At 38.8% G+C, this 22,344-nt stretch overlaps 2 protein-coding genes across 5 annotated transcripts in view; one reads left to right on the forward strand and one right to left on the reverse strand.

Annotated features, from left to right (window-relative positions):
* Positions 1-22,344, forward strand: part of Cad87A (cadherin 87A) — a 73,144-nt gene that overhangs the window by 11,616 nt on the left and 39,184 nt on the right. For 2 of the 3 annotated variants that reach the window (XM_070217993.1, XM_070217994.1), the window contains one exon: positions 4,490-4,508. The exons of the other annotated variant lie outside the window; for it this stretch is intronic. The gene's annotated coding sequence lies outside the window, so the exon portion shown is untranslated. The remainder of the gene's footprint in view (positions 1-4,489; positions 4,509-22,344) is intronic. 3 annotated transcript variants of the gene reach the window in all.
* Positions 8,744-11,202, reverse strand: LOC108066406 (uncharacterized). Of its 2 annotated transcripts, XM_070217654.1 has the most exons (3): positions 10,483-11,202; positions 9,683-10,064; positions 8,744-9,628 (listed from the first exon to the last, which is right to left on the reverse strand). In XM_070217654.1, exons 1-3 carry the CDS (start codon positions 11,151-11,153, stop codon positions 8,798-8,800), a joined length of 1,884 nt encoding a protein of 627 aa, XP_070073755.1. In that variant the 5' UTR covers positions 11,154-11,202; the 3' UTR covers positions 8,744-8,797. The 2 variants fall into 2 exon arrangements, with proteins under 2 accessions (XP_070073755.1, XP_017010398.2); XM_017154909.3 differs by having other exon boundaries at positions 8,744-10,064.

Genomic DNA, 22,344 nt, shown 5'->3' on the forward strand with positions numbered 1-22,344 from the left:
ATTTCTGATGCTGGTGCTAACCGCAAAAGGAAATAAAATACCGGCAACGAATACTAAAGAAAAAGAGCAACAATTTCTTGGTGCGACATTGGACCAATGTATTTCTGGGGTTTACTGCTCGTCTATCGTGTTTTACCTTACCTTACCTTGCCCATTTCTTCAGTAATTCTATTGACCTTATTCGCAGGTGTCTGTCCATAAGTTTTTTAGATTGTCTCTGGGAACCCACATTTCTCTGCCGTACAATTGCAACTCTCAGAATGAAGGGTTTTTCCAGTGCAGCTTGTGGCTTTCACTTCACTTCACTTTAGTTCTCACCTGCAGATTTTTCAATGCACTTTATCGGTGTTTGGATTTCTCGTTCCGCTGTTTGTTTGCAGTTGTTTTTAGTTGGATTGTTAACAGAATTAAGTTGTCTTTTTTACACACAATGGAAACAACTGTAATCTAATCAACTATACCACTAAAAATCTATAAGTATTATGAAAAACCAATAACTGTATGATATAAAGCTGGTTTTTATGAATAATATAGATGGTAAATCAGTTTTTGCCATGTTGTAAAAAATGCTTGTTATGTATTTATTCCATAGAAACTGATAAATCTGTGTGCCAGTGTGTTAAAGCTTCGATCGGAGCCAAAAGCCTTTGTTGTTTTGTAATTGTTTGTGCTGTTACCACACACATTTCTTCGGCTCGAATGCGTGTGAAATATTTCGATAAATGTTTGTGGATTTGTGCGAGAGTATGTCAGCGAACTGAGATTTTTGCACTATTTTTCTGTGTGTGAGAGAGTGTGTTTCTGTGTTGGCCCGCTGACCGATGTCGGTCTTTTTATATCTCTGTTTTTGTTTTCCTTTTGCCCTGCTGCACTTACCCCTTTTCCCATTTCCCCATTTCCCCAGCCATCCATTTTCACTCCTCGTCTCTTGGCGTTAACTTTTCCACGCATTGATGACGAATGGCCATGGAAAATGATGAATGTTTAATAAGGCAGTGGGACAGCAAAAACATTTTGAGGTAACATATTGATGGGGCGGGGGTTGCAGTCGAGTTTCAGTTCAGTTTCAGGTTGATCGGGGGGATAATGGTGGGTTGGGTTCGGTTTGGTTATGCATCATGGAGCGGTTCGTTGCCAAAAACTTTCAGATTCTCACATGTTCCAATGTCAACAAAGTTGCCGGAAAATATTGTGTAGAAATTCAAGCGAGATGCATTTTTAACTTTGTATAAAAACTTCAGTTGGAAATTGTAGGGGAAATAGGAATGAGTAACGTTCGCTATTTACTATATAACATTTGCAATGATTAATATTCCATAGCGCTTGTAATTCCATTTATTTTTATAGCAAGTGCTCGCATTCTGGATTATTTATACAGCAGTTTGTTGAAAATATTCAAGCATTTGATAAGCATTTGGATTACCCTTCAAGTGCTGAAAGACCCAAAACAATCAAGAGATCATCCGAAGAATGATAAAACACTTAGCCCCTCAAGAACTATATCCAAAGTCAAGTGATCTCATTAAGTCTAGACCCCTTTTCTTTTTTTTTTAATATACTTTTGAGTGTTTCCTTTAAGATTCTCGTGAACTTATCTAGAGTACCTCGCATTTTGTTTGCGCTAAATTCCCTGCGGAATTTATGTAGATATGTGGGTTTCTGTTATAAAAATTGCTCCACTTGCCTTGAACACTCCCCCATTTCCCGCGTTTTTCCCCCCTTTTAGCAGGTCGTTTATCACATTTTTTCCCTGGCTTAAGCAAGTCTATCAAAAATATGTATTCGTAATTGCAGTAAGAGTGAAGGAGGGAAGCGGGGATGATGGGAAAAACCAGCGTTGAGGTTGAGGAAAAGCGACATCGTTGAATGATGTCATATTCGCACAACCTCACTCTTTTTCTGTTTGTCTATCTGGCTTTAACGATTTGGCCAAATCAAATCCAACGGATCGGGCAAAATCAACTAAAACTCAAACCTGCCCAAGGCACCCTTTATGAATCAGTTACCAAGGCGCTGATGCTGCAATAAAAGGTGCGATTTATCATAATGGCTGACGCATGTAGCACACACACAAGATGGTAGCTCTCCCATTTCCCTTGCCACCTCACCTCCCTCCTCTGCCACTTTTATATATTTTGCAATATAACGCAATGGTTCCTGCTGTGGATTGTGTGGATCCATCGATTTCATTTCTTGCCATTTTCCGCATTTTTCACAAATCTGTTTTTCCACACTCCTTCGTTTATGGCCTCTTCGGAGGCTTGTGCATATACAAGAGTGTGTGTGGAGTTATCTGAGGCAGCAGCCAGACGCCAGTTCATATTGATTACAACAAATTTGCCGTCGCCATTCGTTTGGAGTTGTCGCCGGCTTTGAAAAAAGAAACAGAAAGAGAGAAAAAACGTGATTATATAACTGATATATGTGTAAGCGAGTAAGTACTTGCCCGCGTCTGTATATTTGTCGGTTTTTATTAACCTTTTCTATTTGTCGGATATTTCCACGTTCCATTAAAGATCCATTAAGGATATTGAAATATGATTTGGCATAGTAATTGGAGACTTGGATAAAGGCCTGACTTGACAAAAGCGGGCATTACTTTTCAGGTTATTCAGGATATTATGAGCTCGACATGTCTTAGGATGGATGATAATAATAAATCCATTAAGGATATTGAAAGATGATTTGGTAGTTTATAGGTAAGTTCTTCTGACTTTTCTGTTCTAGTTAGGTTTACAATTCGCAAATGAAACCTTTAGCTTATTTCATAACATGTTTTGGTTAGATAAAGAGTTGTCTTGACAAAGGATTCCAATTCATCGGCCGCTTCATCTTGAATATTTTCTTAGATTCTTTATCAAGAACGCTCTATTCTTCTGCTCTTTCGTTTTCTTTAACTCAGCTCCATTCTCCACGCTAATCGAAGTTACAGTTCTGTGGTGCTGGTTTCTAAGCCATGCGATTGGCGTTCTCTTTATTTGTGATTCTTTTCCTGCTGTTATTTTTTTTGCACAGTTGCAATTGTACACAGAAAAAAAATAATATAATGAATTTTTATTTAACTTTTTTATTATTCTTGTCTAATTTGTTGTACAATAAATTCGTAAAAAATTGGCCAAATATCTCTAGTACATGAGATTCAGTCTCAGAAATATTTGATATTTAATTTTGCAAATATTTGAATGCCAAAGCTAATCAATTCCATCTTTGATCCCTGATTTTCCTTACAACATTTGTATTTTTTCTCCACTCTGCTCCACTCCCACTTTTGGGTAGAAGCGCCCGTCGACTGGAAACCGTTCACTTGCTTGACATTTAGTGCCGCCTGCTGCTGCTGGCCATGTCTTGGGGTCTGGGCTCTTTCGATGGGTGACTGAAACGGAGAATGGGGCCGGAGAATCACGGGGACCGAGAGAAAGAGACAACAGACAACAGCGGGCTGAATCTAAATCTGAAATCGAGACTGAGAGAAGCGGGGTGGCGGAGGCTCTTTTGCTCTTTTGGCGACGACGGCTGCTGTCTGGAATTTCGTTGAACCGGTTTATGTGTGTGGTTTGCCAGTGGCTGCTGTGGCAGTTACTTGTTTTTGTTGTTGGCGTCTGGGTAACTGGCTCCGAAAATACAAAATACTTGCACAGCACACGGCTTTGTGCGATACTTGGCTAACCAACTGGCCACGCCGCACTCACACTCGCACACAATCCCGCTTAAACATGGCTAACACACACATAAAACAGCGCGCATATTTGTCGTTGCGGATTATTTCATAGCACAATTCTCTCCAATCCTCTCCTCTCCACTGAAAGCAATCGGGGGTGGCAAAGTGGGCGTAGTGGATGGGTCAACAAATGACTGTGGTCTTCTATTCTCGTTGTTCTTACACATTTCCCCTTTCCTCTCTTGCTTTTTGCTGATTTTTTGATTTTTTGCTTTCTGCTCTTTTGGCCAGTTTCGTTGGCTGTTAATTTACATTGCAAAAATTTTCTTTTGACTTTATACGCAATTTGCAATTCAATAGTTTATAGATTTTGCTATTGTCAGTAGCTTCGGTGGGTGGTTACTATATGCTGTGCTGTGGAGAAAGATGTGGGATTTTCGAGGGTGGGGCTGAGTGGATATTATTGTGGGTGTCACACATGGCTGTAAGTAGGTAACTGGAGCTTATTCGATGTAAGGAAGGGATTTCGATTGGGTCATTTGATGTTAGAAAATTCACAAGTCGCATTGAAACGAATTGGGTGTACTCTTCACTGAACAAGATTTAGATTAAGGTAATTTTTTGTAAATAGCTTTTATTAATTAATTTGAGCGATGAAAAAATCCTGGGCGAATTCCACTTACAGCAAAATTTAACGGAAATGTGGTATTCAAAAAGTTATCAATCCAAAAGTTGTTTTGAAAAACCACCACAATTTATAGAAATTTAATTAAATACAATTAATATCAGTTAATATTCTTGTACTTATAATCTTGTTGTATTCTCTTTCAGATTCGAAATAACAACAGCTGTAAGTACCTACAATTATTGTCAATTTAAACATTTCATTTTTATTGCAAGTTTTCTGGTAAATCCAGCTTGTCAGAAGTCCCACAGACTCCCATCTCACACAAATCCCTTTCAAATCACTCAGTGACCAATAGTTTGGCATCTGCCCGATGCAAAACTTGTCTGCGGCCAAGTTCAGTTGGCAGTCGTCGTTCTGTTCCGATTGACCGACCCCTCATCCTTCCTTCAACGCCAACCATTTGATAAATCTAATCAGTTAAAATGCATCCAATTTCAGTCGGGCCAATGTAGGAGCCGACGAACATTGTTCGAAATTTTGGTGTTGGCTGTTCGATATGTTTAGAGCTCGATGGATGCCCGCAAACTATGCAAACCGGCTAAATGCGATTGGTTTTCGGGTATTGGCCAACAAATTCCTCTTCTCCCCGCTCTTCCGCCAAATTGATTCCAATGCAAATGCAAATTGATAATGAAATATGCGATGGAAAACGCATTAGAATGAATGGACCCATTGGCAGAGGAATTCTTATCGCTGTTATGCCAACACCCAATGTTTAACCTCAACAGTCCCCCCGCCCTGTGATTTTCGCCCTCTGATTCGGTCATTTAATGCAATGCGGCAAATAAACGAAATGTGGTTAACGCAATGACAGTGCGATTAGCCAAAAACCATTGTGGCGGAATCTGCTGGAGATTCCAGAGAAAAAGGAAAACGCGGGGACGTAATGCAGGGAAACGCGTCCTCAGTGGTTTTCAGTTGCTACTGCCACCTGCGGTTGCTTAAATCATAATCTACAGACGCACACATGTGTGTGAACCACTGGTCCAAAAGTCAAGTTTGTCTCTGTCAACCACAATTGGTCAACGTAGAATAGAGCCCGAAAATTCCATTTAAAATTTAATGCCAAAGATATTATCTGTATTTAATCAGAAGAGCTTACAACAGATTGAATCTGTTACAGATATCACACATAGAAATACCAAAACATATTTAAAATTCATTATTATCAAATCGAACGTCTACTCACAAATAGAAGAACTTTTCATCAATCGAATCAATATTCAACCGTTCGCAATTATTCGGATGAATTGACAATCTCATGATTTATTCAATTTTATTGAGAGAGAGAGCAGATGACAAAACATTTCCCCGTAATAAATCTCAATTCGGAAGTAAGTAAGAAATACTCGCACAATAAATAACAATAATTATGCAGGAAAATGTTTGAATAAAAACGAAATTTGTCCTCGTCCTTTTGTGGCCTCCTTTTCTTTCCGCTTTCCTCTCTACTCTCTCCACAGTTTTCCACTTTCAATGATCCATAATTGCTATTAATTGTTCTTGAGATTTGCATAGCAAATAAATCTAAGAAAGGAAAATGCAAAACATAAATTCAACAATTGCTTGACACTTGAGCAGAGTTTGAAAGTTTTCATTTGTCGTTATTCTTGTTGTAATTCTTGTTGCTGCTGTCGCTATTGTCGTGTTGTCTAATTTATTTAGCATTGTGTAAACTTGTTCAAGGTTGAATAGGCTTTTATGCCAAATGGAAATTAAATGGCAACAACAGCAGCATCAGCAACCTCAAAGAAAAACATTTGAATTACATCGAAGACAATTCGAAATGCCAAAAGGCAGCCAAAGTTTGCATCGATTGTTTGTGGGCCAAGCTCGAAATCAAATTGTGCCAAATTACTTGGCCGGCAAAATGCTTGGGCTAACCAATATTGCTTCTATCTCTGTCTCTCTCGGTCTCTATTTTCTGTCTCTCTCCGTGTGGCTGTCGGTGGTCCAAATGAATAATTTGGCATCGCAGATAAACGAAATCAATGTCCACGGACCGGGCCCAAAACCAAATGGCAACATCTGCACATTGCGCTGGTTTCGAAGGGGCCCTCCATCGATAGAGGGGTAAAATGGTTACAGTTGGGCAAGTGGAACTCTGTAACCTCTGGGCCACTCTGGGGAACTTGTTATTGAATTAAAGTGACTTGATTTACGGCGCGTTCTGGTCAAAAGCTCTTAATGGCATTGCCCACGACTCCACCACGTTCACTCTAACTCTCTAACCCGTTTTGTGTTGCTCCCTTATCCTTGCCCATGGCCCCAAACAGGGTCATCCGTTTTCCGAAATGAAGTGTGCGCTTTGTGATGTTATAACCGTCAACGCTGCGTATGGGTGATATTAAGTATGCGACATGTTGCGCTATGAAGTGGAGATGAATGAAATTGGTTTAGTGCCGTAATTTACGATGAAAGTGTGAACGTGTAAAATGCTTTAAGTCTAAAGAACTTAAATAATTATGGAAATACATGTCGGTTTTCAAGCCACATTTAATTTTTAAGTAAATGTTTTCATAAATTCATAATTAGATTTAAACCTAATCTAATTTCAGTTTTGAAAATAATTCTGTTTGTAAATTCCCTAAAATTTATTTCCCATAAAACTTTATAACAAAATATTCCAAATATTACCTTTCAAGATTTTAATTTTCCAACTACGAAACTATCCATCTCCCAATTATGATGTAAAACCAAGCTAAGCACTTAAAATCCCTTTGTTATCCCGAAAACAGTGACATTGTCGTCTAAATTTGTTGATGGAATAATGGCTAATTGAGACAAATTAAATCAAAAACTTGCCACCAAACGATGTCATCACTCATGCAGGTTGCCAACTTTTGTTGTGTGCCATTGTTTGCCCTGCCTCCTTTAGCCCTCTTGACTGTGCTTGTTGTGGCAGCTGATAACATGGTTATCGTGGTTGGGCTCATTGTTATTGCCATTATTGCGGGCGGGCGCTGCAGGCGGCACACGAACACGCGTAACTTAACTGAATTTAACTAAACTAAGGCGAACCTTAAATGACAACAGATAGCGCTAATAATTTATGCATGCTGCATGTTGCAAGTGGGGTGGCAACATCGGGCAGCCAACCCGGCAAACCCACCCACTTGCAGGCTTTATCTTGTAGTAGCCACGCCTCCTCAACCGCTGAGCACAGGCACCACCACCAGCACCGCATGTACACAGGCACCCGCACACGCTGACAAGGCTGCACATAATTTAATTAAAATGAAATCTCGCACGGGGCGCTGAACTGCAAACTGTGAATGCAAATTATTATTAATTACAGCAGAGCGACGACAAATGTTTATGCCCGCCATATGTGTGCCAGTTGCCCTGTCTCTGTCTTACTCGGCTGCCGTTTGCATTGTAGTGTTGCCCTCGTGAGCGAATCTTCTTAGACGGTTAACGATAGTTCATCACTATTCTCATTAAATTCTTTCACTTAAGCTCTTCTCTAAAACTTTATCTTATTAACGATACAATACAGAAACTGGTTATTACTGAGCAAATTGGCTGGGCATTGGCATTTCCAAGAAAATAATTTGCTCCACCATCGCTCTGCCGACACGAACAGTATACAATTAGTGTAATTACAACGATGATGTGTCGTCGAAAATTATGTACACAAATTAAAGATAACAATTAATTGTATTAAAGTTAAGGATTTAAGATATATTCAAACTCTTGGTTTTTCAATTAAACATCGTGTCACGCGCACATCTCTAGCTTGCATGCATGGCGAGACACAGCGGCGCCATCTGTTGACGGTTTGTCGCAAAAACAGCTATGGCTAAGTGCACGGGTGTTTATGTGCGGTAAATGAAATTAAGAGAAATCTAAACACATTTGCTAGTCATTTATCCTAATGCCAGCTACTTTGGATCTCCCAGGTTCTGGTTGCAGCGGTAATTTTTCCTCATTTCTCAAGCTTGCAAGCATTTGGCACACTTCTCTTTTTTACCACCGTTAAATGTCTAGTCAGATTGTGCCATTAAAAATTACCCAAATTGTTTATACAAATTTTATTTGTTGAATAGAATATAAAATGCAAATTTGATTGATGTTTCATATGAAAAAGATACGTACATTTTGCTCTCACACATCGGAGTAGCATTAATATGTAAGCAAATTTGCATTGTAAAATATATCAGCGTATTGATTGTAATTGATTCTGTGGACTACTGAGCCATGGGTTGTGGTTTTTTCATGAGTCAATTATGTGGGTTTTGATGGGCTTCTCTTTTCCAATTATATTTATTACGTAAACACACTGATACGTATTTGTACACTGGCTTCGTTATAACAGTCATTAATTTGGTCTCGGGACTCTCATGTTTTTGGTGGAATGAAACTTGAAACTAACATTTGATTAAAGGATTCAAGGATTTTATGTTTAACATCATTATTTTTAATGGGACATTCTGTACAAAAAATTAAATTTAAGAACAGTAGCAATAGATTTCGATGGGCTCTTCGCGGGCACAAAATGACTGATGTCTGTATTGATCAGTTCGTGTGATGGCCCCCTGAAGTGAACTGTCATTTTTGGCGAGAACGGTGGCATCAAAGTGGCCATTTCCTGGTTTAGTCACCATACGAACAGTGATGGCTTCGCTGACATTTTGCTGTTTCCTCAGATAGGCGTCCTCCACTATTAGAAGTTCCAGCTGATGACACTGTTTATAGGGTAGCAGTAGTTTATTAAGGCTCTCGACGGCAAACTGGGCGATCCTCCGGATTCTTCGCACATTCCAGGGTATCTTGATGAATCCATCGCACTCGCAGTAGTGCAGCGGAATGCGGGAGGAGAAACAGCTTCGCTCCTCAGGAATGGGCAGAAATAGGGAGACATTGTAATCATTTCGTAGTCTCTCGGTTCTGTTTTGAATACTCTCGTCGCTGAGGTTTTCCAGATCAACCACATCCTTCAGAGTTTCATGCAGATCGTACGCGGTAACCAATCGACGAGCGTTGGCTCTAAGATTCTTTACAGCCAGTGGAAATCTTTCTTCCAGCCAACGCGGATATATGGCCACCATTGTTGGCAGCGAACTCTCCCTCATGCCCTGAAATGTTCTCGCAAACGAACCATATCGCAGGCCATGGTCGGATAGAAGCACCACCAAGGTTCTATCAAGGATCTTTCGACTTCTTAAGGCGCGCAGAATAAAGTAATATTGCAAATCCGTCTGTTCGCCATACTGAAAATAATCGTGAACTCCCATCGATTGCCAAAAAAAGGCAAAGAAACCGCGATCCCAACATCTTGCCTGCAAGTGAGGGAACAAACGGTAGATGAAGTCGTACAGAACATGATGGTATACCCGATCGCCAGAGCAGGTTATCTCGCTGGGACCTCTGGCTGAATATTTGGTCCACGTGTGGATCTCGTTCATAACGTTTCGCAAGTAGAAATCTGTGGGTTTACGCCCAAAGCCGGGCCTTGCATAATTGAAGGTGGCCCCTATGCGGGAATCCTCGCCCAAAATGGTGGCATAACCAGCTGCCTTAAAATCGTTCCACAGCAGGCGACACTTGTCGAAGTTTGTCTGGTTGTTTGCCCCAAAGCAACCTCTTCGCGATTCCACCTCCTCGACACTCTGACCACTTAAAAGGGGCACCACATTGGGATAAGAGTTTTGCCCAACGCGATTGTAGCCAAACATCTCTGCGTGAGGCAGGCGATCCACAAAGTCCATTACTCGACTATAACGTTAAGAAAAAGTGGCTTATTGGTTAATAAAATATATTTAGATGTATGTTTTATATGGTAAAATGTAAAAGTATTAAAACCTGAACTCATAACCTGTTTGAGATTATTTGAAATGATAATTTACTGTTACTTGTAAAAATAAAATGCGGCACACAAAGCTGACATCCTTTTGTTTTTCAATTATTTGCGGTAGATTGAGCCCCTTGCTCTTTATTGACATTGTGTGTATTTCCAATCGATGTTTATATACGTTTTAATTGGATAAATTGTGAAGGTAACGATACAAATGTTATTTTCTTGTAATCCTTGTAAATAAAAATTTAAATAATTATTTATTTTGCAGAAATAACGATTTAAATTGTAACTTTCAGAATCTATTATGTTTACCCATAATTCTAAGAAAGTACTTACGTGAAATAACGGCGGTAGTGCATGTGCGATATAGAATCGATACCCAGGATCATAACGGAAAGTCGCTTTACGGGCTCTTCCGAACTAGGAGTCTTTCCCATTTGATCCTCCTTCAATGGCAGGAATATCAGAACATCGTGATAAACGAGACGGCCAAAGTCCATCCAGCACCAAACACGCAGGGTTATATTACCCGACTTCACTTCGGTGGCATTACTGAGCCTGCTAAAGCGAAAGACTTTCGATTCCTTGTACTTGTTGAGAAAGTCGGTTAGGCGCACAAAGCGATTGTATGCGCAGGTGATTTCACTTAACCTCCGAACTCCGAGCTTCTGCCAAAGTTGTTTCGCACTGGCGGCCAATTTCAGGTAATTCCTACCTCCAATCGTTGTGGCCTCCAGCAGCTTGATCATGTAGCACCAATATATGGGCATCGGTGTCATATGATGGACCGCAATGGGCGACAGGGGATCCATGGCAATCATCTGGCACTGCGAAGTGTTCACAAACAGCCTCCTTCCATCGGGTTTTCCTTCCAAGGGCGGCTGAACGCCTTCCACTTGGTTCTCAAATGGCCCTCGGTAAAATAGTAAGACGTAGAAAATCAAGCACAACAGAATGAAATTGAAACTATTCTTCTTCATCTCAACTACAAATTGGCTATATCCCATTGTAGAATTTTATTTTCTGACTTGTTTGTGAAGGAAAGAGGTGAATACTTTTTTGAGGAAAGTCAAATTTTAGTTCGGGCGTCTAGATCTAGATTTTTTAGATTTTCTGTGTAAAAAATAAAAAGTTGTTGGAATGCTTATGGGTTTTTCATAAAGTTTTCTATTTTAATTATTTTACAGGAAATCCTTTAAAGGTATAGACATTTTTCCTCTCTTTCACTACATTTTGTTCTTTGTCAATTAGCATAGTTTACACTTTCAGTTATTTTGGCCTTCTCCTCTTTATTTGTGTTTGCCAAAGGAAAGAATAAAATCCAAACTAAGGGACAGTGAAAGGGCCAAAACAAAGACTAAATTATGACACCCTCGAGAACTGTTCAGTGATTGAGTTTGTTATCGGGCTTTTTAATTAGGCAAACTTGATTGGATTTTGCTCTGGCAGTTCGCTCAGTCTAGTTTCTCTGTTTCTCTTATTTCCAACCAATTTGTAAGATAAGACTAACTAGTTGCTCGCCACTTGGAAATACAAACCTATTCACTAGAAACAAGTGAATTTAGAAAACCAAGTTAATAGAAAATACCTACACAAGTTTATTTTGATAAGCCAAACCAAAGTGTTTGGATTAAACGCTGAAGTTTAAGTCCAACTGGAGATGTTGGAATGAGGTGCCTTCCTTCAAGCGAGCGGAGTAACCGGATCTATTTCACAGTCAGAGACAAAATGGGAATTGTGTTTCTCATTCAATTTTCATTTTCATTCTCGTTTTCTTTTTCCCCTTTGTTTCTCCAGTGCCGGAATGCCTTTCCGTATGCGAATTTCGCGATGTTGTTTTCTTTAATTTTCCGCAAACGGAGGCAGCAAAGCGTCGGCTTCCTGCCTTCCTGTGATCCTTTTTCTTCCCTTCCTTGGTCATGTCTCGTTTGCAGCATCCTGTGTATCCTGTGTAAAACATATGCATACATTTTATACCATTACAGCATAACAATATTGCATTTGCAGAAACATTTCTCTCGCTGGCCCACAACCGGGCTACCCTTTCCTTATTTTACGGATACCTCTTCGTCCTTTTCCCCAACGCCGCCAACTGTCTTGCGTTATGTGAATCCAGCGCGAATCCTGTGAATCCCAACGACCTCCTGCCGCCATCCTTTGCGCGCACCCACGTTAGCTTTGAGTTACGATTTTCCTGTGCTACCCTGGAAATGTTGATGGGGTATAGTTATGCAAGAAATTACAATTTAGAGATTTTACAAATCAAGTATTAATTCTAGAGGATCAAAAATTGAAAATATTTTATTTTGAAATTTGATTGGTCACCTAAAAATTTCCATATAAATGGTATTGTACCAAACATAATGTAATATGATTTTCAGTTGGTATACTTTTATTCTCAAACATTAAAACTTTTCATTACAAGAAATCGTTCGAATAAAATACTATCCAAATCTTGTATTCCTGGAAATTAAAAAGGAAAAGTTCTAACTTTTGTAGAAATTTTATCAAATAAATAATTATTTTTATACCGAAAGGGATTTCTACAGGATATCCTTCGACTCGCACAGCCCCTATAAAAACTTCTGGCTCGCCTTGATTGTTGTTGTTTTATTTCGTTGAATTTCAGTTTCAGTTTTTGGTTTTGGCTAAAGGTTTTACCTGCGCTCACCGCTCACCCACACCCAAACCCGAACCCACCAGCATCTCTCAACTCTTCGACTTGGAGTCCTCCCACCCGATGTGCATAAAGTTAGCAATGCAACTTTTGAAAATGCAAATTTTTTTCTATCGACAATTTGCCGTTATTTATCCGTAAATTATTCGTGAAAGAAAAAAATTTGCCGCTCAATTATTTTTAAAATTATGAGATGTTCTGCTAAGTTGATATCAACTTAGCAGAACACCCCCACTAAAGTTCAAAATTTCCAAAATCTTTTCTAATGGGAATTTGCCGTTATTTATCCGTAAATGATTCGCGAAAGAAAAAATTTTGTTGCTCTTGTTTTAACATTTTTTTTTTAAAAAACATAGTTGTTCTGCTAAGTTGATATCAACTTAGCAGAACACCCCCACTAAAGTTCAAAATTTCCAAAATCTTTTCTAATGGGAATTTGCCGTTATTTATCCGTAAACGATTCGCGAAAGAAAAAATTTTGTTGCTCTTGTTTTAACATTTTTTTTTTTAAAAACATAGTTGTTCTGCTAAGTTGATATCAACTTAGCAGAACACCCCCACTAAAGTTCAAAATTTCCAAAATCTTTTCTAATGGGAATTTGCCGTTATTTATCCGTAAATGATTCGCGAAAGAAAAAATTTTGTTGCTCTTGTTTTAACATTTTTTTTTTAAAAAACATAGTTGTTCTGCTAAGTTGATATCAACTTAGCAGAACACCCCCACTAAAGTTCAAAATTTCCAAAATCTTTTCTAATGGGAATTTGCCGTTATTTATCCGTAAACGATTCGCGAAAGAAAAAATTTTGTTGCTCCTGTTTTAACATTTTTTTTTAAAAAAACATAGTTGTTCTGCTAAGTTGATATCAACTTAGCAGAACACCCCCACTAAAGTTCAAAATTTCCAAAATCTTTTCTAATGGGAATTTGCCGTTATTTATCCGTAAACGATTCGCGAAAGAAAAAATTTTGTTGCTCCTGTTTTAACATTTTTTTTTTTAAAAACATAGTTGTTCTGCTAAGTTGATATCAACTTAGCAGAACACCACAACTAAAGTTCAAAATTTCCAAAATCTTTTCTAATGGGAATTTGCCGTTATTTATCCGTAAATGATTTGCGAAAGAAAAAATTTAGTTGCTCTTGTTTTAACCTTTTTTTTAATAATAGTTGTTCTGCTAACATATGTATGTACAACGCGGACGGTAGCAGAGCTCTGCTGACGTCGACGTCAAATGTGTAAAATTACCGCGAATTCTGCGTCCTGGAGGTTTATTAATTTCTGCAGTGAGTCTGAGTCATTATTATTTACAGAATTACACATAATCAAAAGTTAATAATGTTAAAGCATGAAAAATGGATGTTGCTTCTCACAGAAGCAGAATTCGCGGAAATTTTACACATTTGACGTCGACGTCAGCAGAGCTCTGCTACCGTCCGCGTTGTACATACATATGTTAGCAGAACAACTATTATTAAAAAAAAGGTTAAAACAAGAGCAACTAAATTTTTTCTTTCGCAAATCATTTACGGATAAATAACGGCAAATTCCCATTAGAAAAGATTTTGGAAATTTTGAACTTTAGTGGGGGTGTTCTGCTAAGTTGATATCAACTTAGCAGAACAACTATGTTTTTTAAAAAAAAAATGTTAAAACAAGAGCAACAAAATTTTTTCTTTCGCGAATCGTTTACGGATAAATAACGGCAAATTCCCATTAGAAAAGATTTTGGAAATTTTGAACTTTAGTGGGGGTGTTCTGCTAAGTTGATATCAACTTAGCAGAACAACTATGTTTTTTAAAAAAAAAATGTTAAAACAAGAGCAACAAAATTTTTTCTTTCGCGAATCATTTACGGATAAATAACGGCAAATTCCCATTAGAAAAGATTTTGGAAATTTTGAACTTTAGTGGGGGTGTTCTGCTAAGTTGATATCAACTTAGCAGAACAACTATGTTTTTTTAAAAAAAAATGTTAAAACAGGAGCAACAAAATTTTTTCTTTCGCGAATCGTTTACGGATAAATAACGGCAAATTCCCATTAGAAAAGATTTTGGAAATTTTGAACTTTAGTGGGGGTGTTCTGCTAAGTTGATATCAACTTAGCAGAACAACTATGTTTTTTAAAAAAAAAATGTTAAAACAAGAGCAACAAAATTTTTTCTTTCGCGAATCATTTACGGATAAATAACGGCAAATTCCCATTAGAAAAGATTTTGGAAATTTTGAACTTTAGTGGGGGTGTTCTGCTAAGTTGATATCAACTTAGCAGAACAACTATGTTTTTTAAAAAAAAAATGTTAAAACAAGAGCAACAAAATTTTTTCTTTCGCGAATCGTTTACGGATAAATAACGGCAAATTCCCATTAGAAAAGATTTTGGAAATTTTGAACTTTAGTGGGGGTGTTCTGCTAAGTTGATATCAACTTAGCAGAACAACTATGTGTTTAAAAAAAAAAATGTTAAAACAAGAGCAACAAAATTTTTTCTTTCGCGAATCATTTACGGATAAATAACGGCAAATTCCCATTAGAAAAGATTTTGGAAATTTTGAACTTTAGTGGGGGTGTTCTGCTAAGTTGATATCAACTTAGCAGAACATCTCATAATTTTAAAAATAATTGAGCGGCAAATTTTTTTCTTTCACGAATAATTTACGGATAAATAACGGCAAATTGTCGATAGAAAAAAATTTGCATTTTCAAAAGTTGCATTGCTAACTTTATGCACATTCCCACCCGCTGCCTGCTCCAATTACTGTTTGCATAGTTGAGTGTCGTCTGCGGAAATTTGTTTATTTTACGCGCATTGCGTTTCGCCTCGCCTCGGTTAAGTTTGGTACGGTTTGGCTGGGCTGGATAACCCACCATCCTCTCCCGCCTTCCGCCTTCTTTCAGGATCCTTTGGCTTCTCCTTTTTAGCCCGGAATCGGAGGAGCTGCGGCACAATGAGACATGACGACGGCGTATCCTACGACCGACTCGCTAAGACAAACTGACAGCTAAATGCGTCAGACTCGTTGCAGATTTCATTTGGCGTGAATTCTCCTTTACATTTCCCCATCTCCCCTATATTATTTTCCTTTTTTTTATGGTTTTTCTCCCTTTTTTGCCAATGTATTTTGCATTTTTGTAGCTTTCGTTGACATTTTCCTCGGCTGCGAAACCTTGTGCATTGAGCAGGTTTATAGCTTCCCCTTCTGCCGCTGCCGCTTCTGCTGCCAAACGGTGCAAGTTACAGTCGCAGTTACAGTCAGAGTTGAATACGACAAAAAAGAGGTAGCATCAAGAAATGTCTGACACAGCCGTGACTACCGAAAAAGGCAACAAAAAACGAAACAAAAACGAATCGTGGGAATGGCCAGGATGTAGGAGGCGGAGATGGTCCGTTCACCACTGCGTATGTGCAATAAGTTGCTCATCAAATTGCGTTACGTATACGCACACAACCATCGAGGAGAAAACCTAATGAAAATGTCGTTGGGTCTGTGGATATAACATGAAAGCTTGTGATGAGATGTTTTTGTTTGCCAATATCCATTTAAGCTGTTTGGCTTTTAGGGTAATTGAAAAACAATGGGCTTCATAGAATGGGGATTGAAAATTTAAAAATTAGAAAACTATATTTCTTCTACCATTTAATTGGATTTTTATTATATCAGAAATTTCGGGGTTTCATCTCCTTAAACAAGATCCTATTAAAATTGAAATCAGATTTCAGGCAATCCAAATTGGATGATTTGGCTTAGTGCAGCAATTGATTCAATTTGCCTTCTCATCCTGCAGTGCCAACTCAATAGCCTCATGTCGATGACAACGGTGGACAGACAATTTTGGCCTGGTCATGAAGAGTTCGAGGAGGGCTTCAATCACTTGACATGTTCAGCAGTCAATTTGTGGATTGCTGGGATTGCAGGGGCAGCTCCTTCTACTGATTTTCCTCCTAATACTGCTACTTTTCCTTAGTGCTCATCATCTGCCATCGTGCTCATCCTTCTGGTCCCTCCCCCCACTCTTTCCTGCTATTCCTATGTCACTGTGGCATGTTGCAAGTCCTTGGCTGACTGACCAACCAACCAGAAGAGTCGGGTCCATGCTATGCAGTTGCCCCGAGGCCACCTCACCAGGTATGCTGACCTGTCAGAGGAGCTGAGCATATGAGCATCCGTCCGTTGAAAGGAGGGGGAGGAGGATGCTTCTGCTGCTGCTGTGGTTACTGCAACTTCTGCACCTGCTGCTCCTGCTACTCCTGCCGTTGTCCTGGCCAGCAACTATGCGTTGACAGCGGCCGCCTCGAATCCTTTGCCTAACTGTGTCCTGTCCGGTGACGGAGGTGGCTGTTTGGGAGTTTAAGCCAGGAGAGGGAGTTTGGAATGAACAGTTAACAAGCCGATCATCAGCCCACATGCGGCGACTAGAAATAAACCACAACACACCCAAAGAAAATGGTTAATAAGTTTGTAATTTTCCTGACATTATCATTTATATTATCTATTTTTCTATTATGCCTGGAAATTAATTAAAATATTTAATAAATTTACCTCTGATTAAAATAATATAAATATTGTCCAATATACCATTAAAAAATAATATAATTAAATTTTTAATGATATTTGAAAAACAAGAAATATTTTTTTAATAATTGTAACTACGACTGTAAATATAAGTAAAACTTGTGGGGCTCCCTTGGGAATACTAAATACTTTTAATTAAATTAAATTATATTTAAATTCCTAACCTAACATTAAATATGAAAACCAACTAATATTTTTGCTCTGGACATTTCTGCTCTGATTGCTGTTTGTCAGGCTATACAAAATTACTCGGGCTGGCCAAAGTTAGAGGCGGAAGGAGGAGGGGTGGGCTTACACAGGACCAACTTGCTGCCAATAACTCAACTAATTGTCGCTGCAAGTGGTCCCGCCCCCACCCGAATGGATTTACGCCCACCCTGCTGGCAGAAAAATGAGCTACGAATTGTTAATTTCGAGCTGCAGCTGAGCAAAGAAATCGTTTTGGCAGCCAGGCGAACGCAGCCGAGTGGCAGCATTATTAAAGCCTTGTCAGCAGCAGGAAAAGCAGCGGCAGCAGCAGCAGCAGCAAAGGCAGCAGCCGCACGTGGCGCAAATTGTGGCATAAAACGGTAGCAAAGACACCTGCTGGCTGCTCTGCATATTAATAAGTTGCTCGGGCCACGCTTTTCCAGCCAGCCACCATAATGTATATTTCCTCCTTCTGCCTTCAGTTCGGGCCAGGTTAGTGGGTTGGCCGTGTGCCCAGCTGGCCATAGTTGGGCATTCATTAGACTCGTTGGCCGATTGCTATAGCGGTTGTTCGTGGTGCTACTGGTGCTGCTGCTGCTGGCCAACGGTGCGTATACGTTGTCCCCGCTGTTACTGCGGCTGGTTGAAGCCATCACTTTAAGTCTTAAATCATTCGCCAAATGATTTGTGGTTAATGTTTAAATTTTAAATTACACGTTACTTCACACAGAAAAAAAATTCGATATGAAGAAGGTTTATTTCTACCTGCTGATATAATTAATGTCAAATTTATGATTGTAACATAAAAATATGATATTTTATTATTTCATAAAAATTATAAAAATACAAAATGTAGTATTTTACAAATATTGTAAAATAAAATAATAATGATCTTTAAATAATGCACATATCACTCTAATTTTTTGTCAATTTTTTTCTGTGCTGGCATTAAATTGGTATGTTTAAATATGTTAACTTAAAAGCATTAAAACTGACATTATTATCCATGTCAGTTCTTATTAAGAACTTCTTAAATGATAAGTTTTTAAAGATATGAATACTCAAACACTTTTTGGTAAAATCCATTTTAAAACGATAAATTCAGTGGCAGTAAAAAAGGGTTCCAAGACTTCGATGAAAAAGAAATGCTGACCACTTGCTGTTGACCAAATTTGCACCGCAATCCCAATGGTTTTCTTGTGTTCTTACCAATCGAAGAACACAAACGCTAATGGCCTAAGCTGCATCTGAATACGCAGCAGTAGCAGCAGCAGAAGCTACAGAAAAAAAATGGCGATAGTCTGGCGACAGGATGTCTGCAGTCTGCACAAGGATTTCGTGTCTCTTTCGGTCTGTCCTTTATGTCCTTTCAGCTGCATTGCCGCACTGCTGAACTTGAGTTGGGGGCCCTTGGATTGAGCGGATTTCATTGTGAGTCGAAGGGTGAGGGATTTGGGGGATAAAAGGGCGGGACCAGGGCATTCTGACGCCAGGGATTCCCCATTTCCCCCATGTCCCACTGATCCGTATTCTCCTTCTTCTTTTCTAACGACTCTGTAGCCAGTTGCCAAATTTACTTCAATTTTTTATTTGCCGCCATGGCACGTAGAGCGTGCTAAATTTTCCGCACGCATTCTTCGCTTTATCTCCGTCTCCCTATCTCTACCTATATCGTTATGTCTATGCAACTGGGCCCTCTCTTCATGTAACTGACCGACCACCCAGTATTCTGTTTTCAAAAATATCCTGTAAATTATTGTTTTGCAATATCTAAAATGCCATTCATTGTTAAAATCAATAGGCTAATTTGACACGAAATAATTATAATTGATGGCTAATTTATGATTTGTGATAGATGATTAGTGTTTTGTTGAATGCAAATGATGTTTAATTTTATTATTTCAGCTTAACGTTTATTTATGCAAAGCATTTTAAAATAAATGGTATTTCTTTAGAAAGCTTTATAAAAAGCATACAATTTCGGTGATTAAATCAGTTGAAAAAGTTTTTTGACTTGTTGTTTTGCAAACAATTAAAACCACTATATTTGTTGGACAGCTCTATTTTTCGCTGCTTGAATTCTTTTTTAATTAGAGGGTATTTCGGATTTTAAACTCATCCCCCGAATAGCCATCCTTTTATTTTTTTTTTGTTCTCGATGAGTGCACTCCATTGCCGGTGGCTCGCTCGGCCCGTCTGGCAGTTTGCCAAAAAACTGTCAAAGCAACACGAGACAACGCCTCCTGTCCCCCCTTCTGCCATCCAGAACTCCGCCCCTGGAAAGTCGAATATCCTGCCGGAGGACAGGGACATGTGTGAATGCCAGGAGAAGCTCGCTATGAAAATTCTATACAAATAAAAATGCAATTCACACAAATGGACTTTCCCCCCCCCGTTTCGCTGTAAAACACTGACATTGGGCCATGGGGGAATAGACAGTCGATGGGGGTTAAAGGGGGTGTCGAAAAAAATCAGTGATAAACGTGGACAAGCGGCAAAGATTGAATTAGTTTGTCCGAGTCTTTTTGGGTTTTGTCGGCAGGAACAAAAGTGGACAGTGAATCGAGGGATCCTGCAGGGGACAGGGAATATAGAGGGATGCACTTTGGGTGCCATAGTTCATTTGTTGTACTCCGCTGTCTCACTCGAATTCCCTGTCAAATGCATTTATTGATTTACTCCATAAATCTTTTGTTCAACGGTTTCAACAGAATGCAAAAGGGAGAAAAACATGAATGACAGCAAATCTATGGCATGGCATCTAATTGAATTTTGGTTTTGTCGCTCTAATACTTAATTGAAAATAGCCCATCAAGTGGAGATGCATTTTTCAGATTACACCGGTTGCTATGCATTTTATTATTATTTTCTAATTTTATTTTTTATAAATACATTTATTTTGAATGACACGGCTAACTGATTGCCAACTGAAGTGAAATGTTCCATGGATTTGATTTATATTCAAACCATGTCTAAATTAATTTAGAATCTTTCTGTAAATCAGCGATAATTGTTACCAAAACAATTTGCTTTGCTAGCTTTATTCACACATTTTTTATTTAAACCTAAAATATTTTAAATGGTTCGTTTATGGCTTAAATGCCAGAAAAACTGTTTTAGCTAAAAGGCAGAGTATTGCTTTTGGCATTCTGGTTTTTTACCACAATAAAAAAGTTCATGCCCTATTCCGAATGAACCAACATAGTTGTCAATAGTTGTTCGAGCAAACCAATTCGATATCCGCAATCCTTACAACTTTGCGATGATCACGTTTCATTGTTTGGGCCTGCAAATAGTTTTCTAATAAATTGGATAAACTCAAAAACCCTTTAACACTGACCACAACAAAATTGCTAACAATGCAAACGGGCTAAACGATGGCTGGGTATCAGATTTGGGGACTTTTCTGGGCAATTTTCAAGGCAATTCTGCTGGAGCAGGCACTTTGTTATTAGGCCGCCCAGGGTGCGTATGCGTTATATGCTCGTTTACATATTCATGAATTGACCAATGGCCATTCTCAAGACTCAAGCGGCACGATGTCTCGATTATTTTGAATAATGACCACAATGCACGCATTCGATCGAAGGCGGGGGTGTCGGCATGACATGTTTCATAAATATTTAAAATGCATTTTGTGCATCCTCCTCTCTCTGTGACATTGATGTTGAAGCTGCTGATGTGTGTGCCATGTGCCATGTGGGCTCGGACTGAGATATCATGTCCGAAAAATTCCAGAGATTACTTCAGTTGTATGAATTCATTGCTCCCGAAACGAACAAAAATAAGTGAGAATATATTTTTATTGGTTGAAAGTGACGAATAACAGATACCTCTTATTCGGATTCAATTACTTTGTTTAACTGATATTAAACTGTACCTATATTATTTCACCAAATGATCTTATTAAATTTTATGAGTTTATTTAAGTCAGGATAACAGCTTTCTCAACATTTCATGAAGAATTTTATATACATTTTTATTAGTCAAAATAAATAAAGTTTGTTTTGAATAAAGTTGTAAATAAGTTTTTCTATTACTATCCTTTTTATAAATCCCATATACCTTTTGGGGCAAACTTTAAAGGATACCAGATGACTGCAGTTTGGTCCTGTTCGGACTGACCATGACTGATGTGCTGCTGAAAACGTATTTATACAATTTATGCACTGCCCACACCAGAGGTCCTCGAGTACTCAACTTGGCAAGTGGATTCTTCACTTTATGACCGGGGCGAACTCGACAGCTTCACGGATGGACTGCAACTATTTCGAATCCATTTGGGAGCCCGAGTGTTTCTTTGCTTATATCTTGATTTATTTATTTGCTTAGCAGGCTCTTGGCAACTAAAACAAACGATGCGAGTGAAAATAACAGGAGGAGGTGGAGTATTCGATGGGAGTTGGATATACGTGTGGCATCAAGTCATCAATTAGGCCGAAAGCCAACAGTTGTGTCAATTAAATGCGAATGACAGCAAAATTGGCATCTCCGTTTTGTGGGCCGAAATAAACGTTAGGCGACTAATTGGGTTTTTAAAGAGGGAGAGGAATGAACTCAGGTGCCCACTCGAAGATTCTCATTAATTTCGGGAAATAAACTGCTAGACATAGACATTCACCTTTAGCTCATCATCAAGAGAATCACCCCCCACTCCCCACAAAAAAGTGTTTAATTACAGGGCACAGCAAATCCGCCAGCATATTGACCCAGCCAAGTGGAACGTGTCGAGTACGGTTAGTTAGAGCGAGTAAGCAGCT

Source organism: Drosophila takahashii, chromosome 3R, assembly GCF_030179915.1.
Source record: "Drosophila takahashii strain IR98-3 E-12201 chromosome 3R, DtakHiC1v2, whole genome shotgun sequence".
Taxonomy (NCBI): Eukaryota; Metazoa; Arthropoda; class Insecta; order Diptera; family Drosophilidae; genus Drosophila; species Drosophila takahashii.

Coding starts and splice junctions, on each gene's coding strand:
- LOC108066406 (XM_017154909.3), bottom strand. CDS start 11,153: ATGGGATATAGCCAATTTGTAGTTGAGATGAAGAAGAATAGTTTCAAT. Junction 10,065..10,482: donor CACTACCGCCGTTATTTCAC/GTAAGTACTTTC, acceptor TTAACGTTATAG/TCGAGTAATGGACTTTGTGG.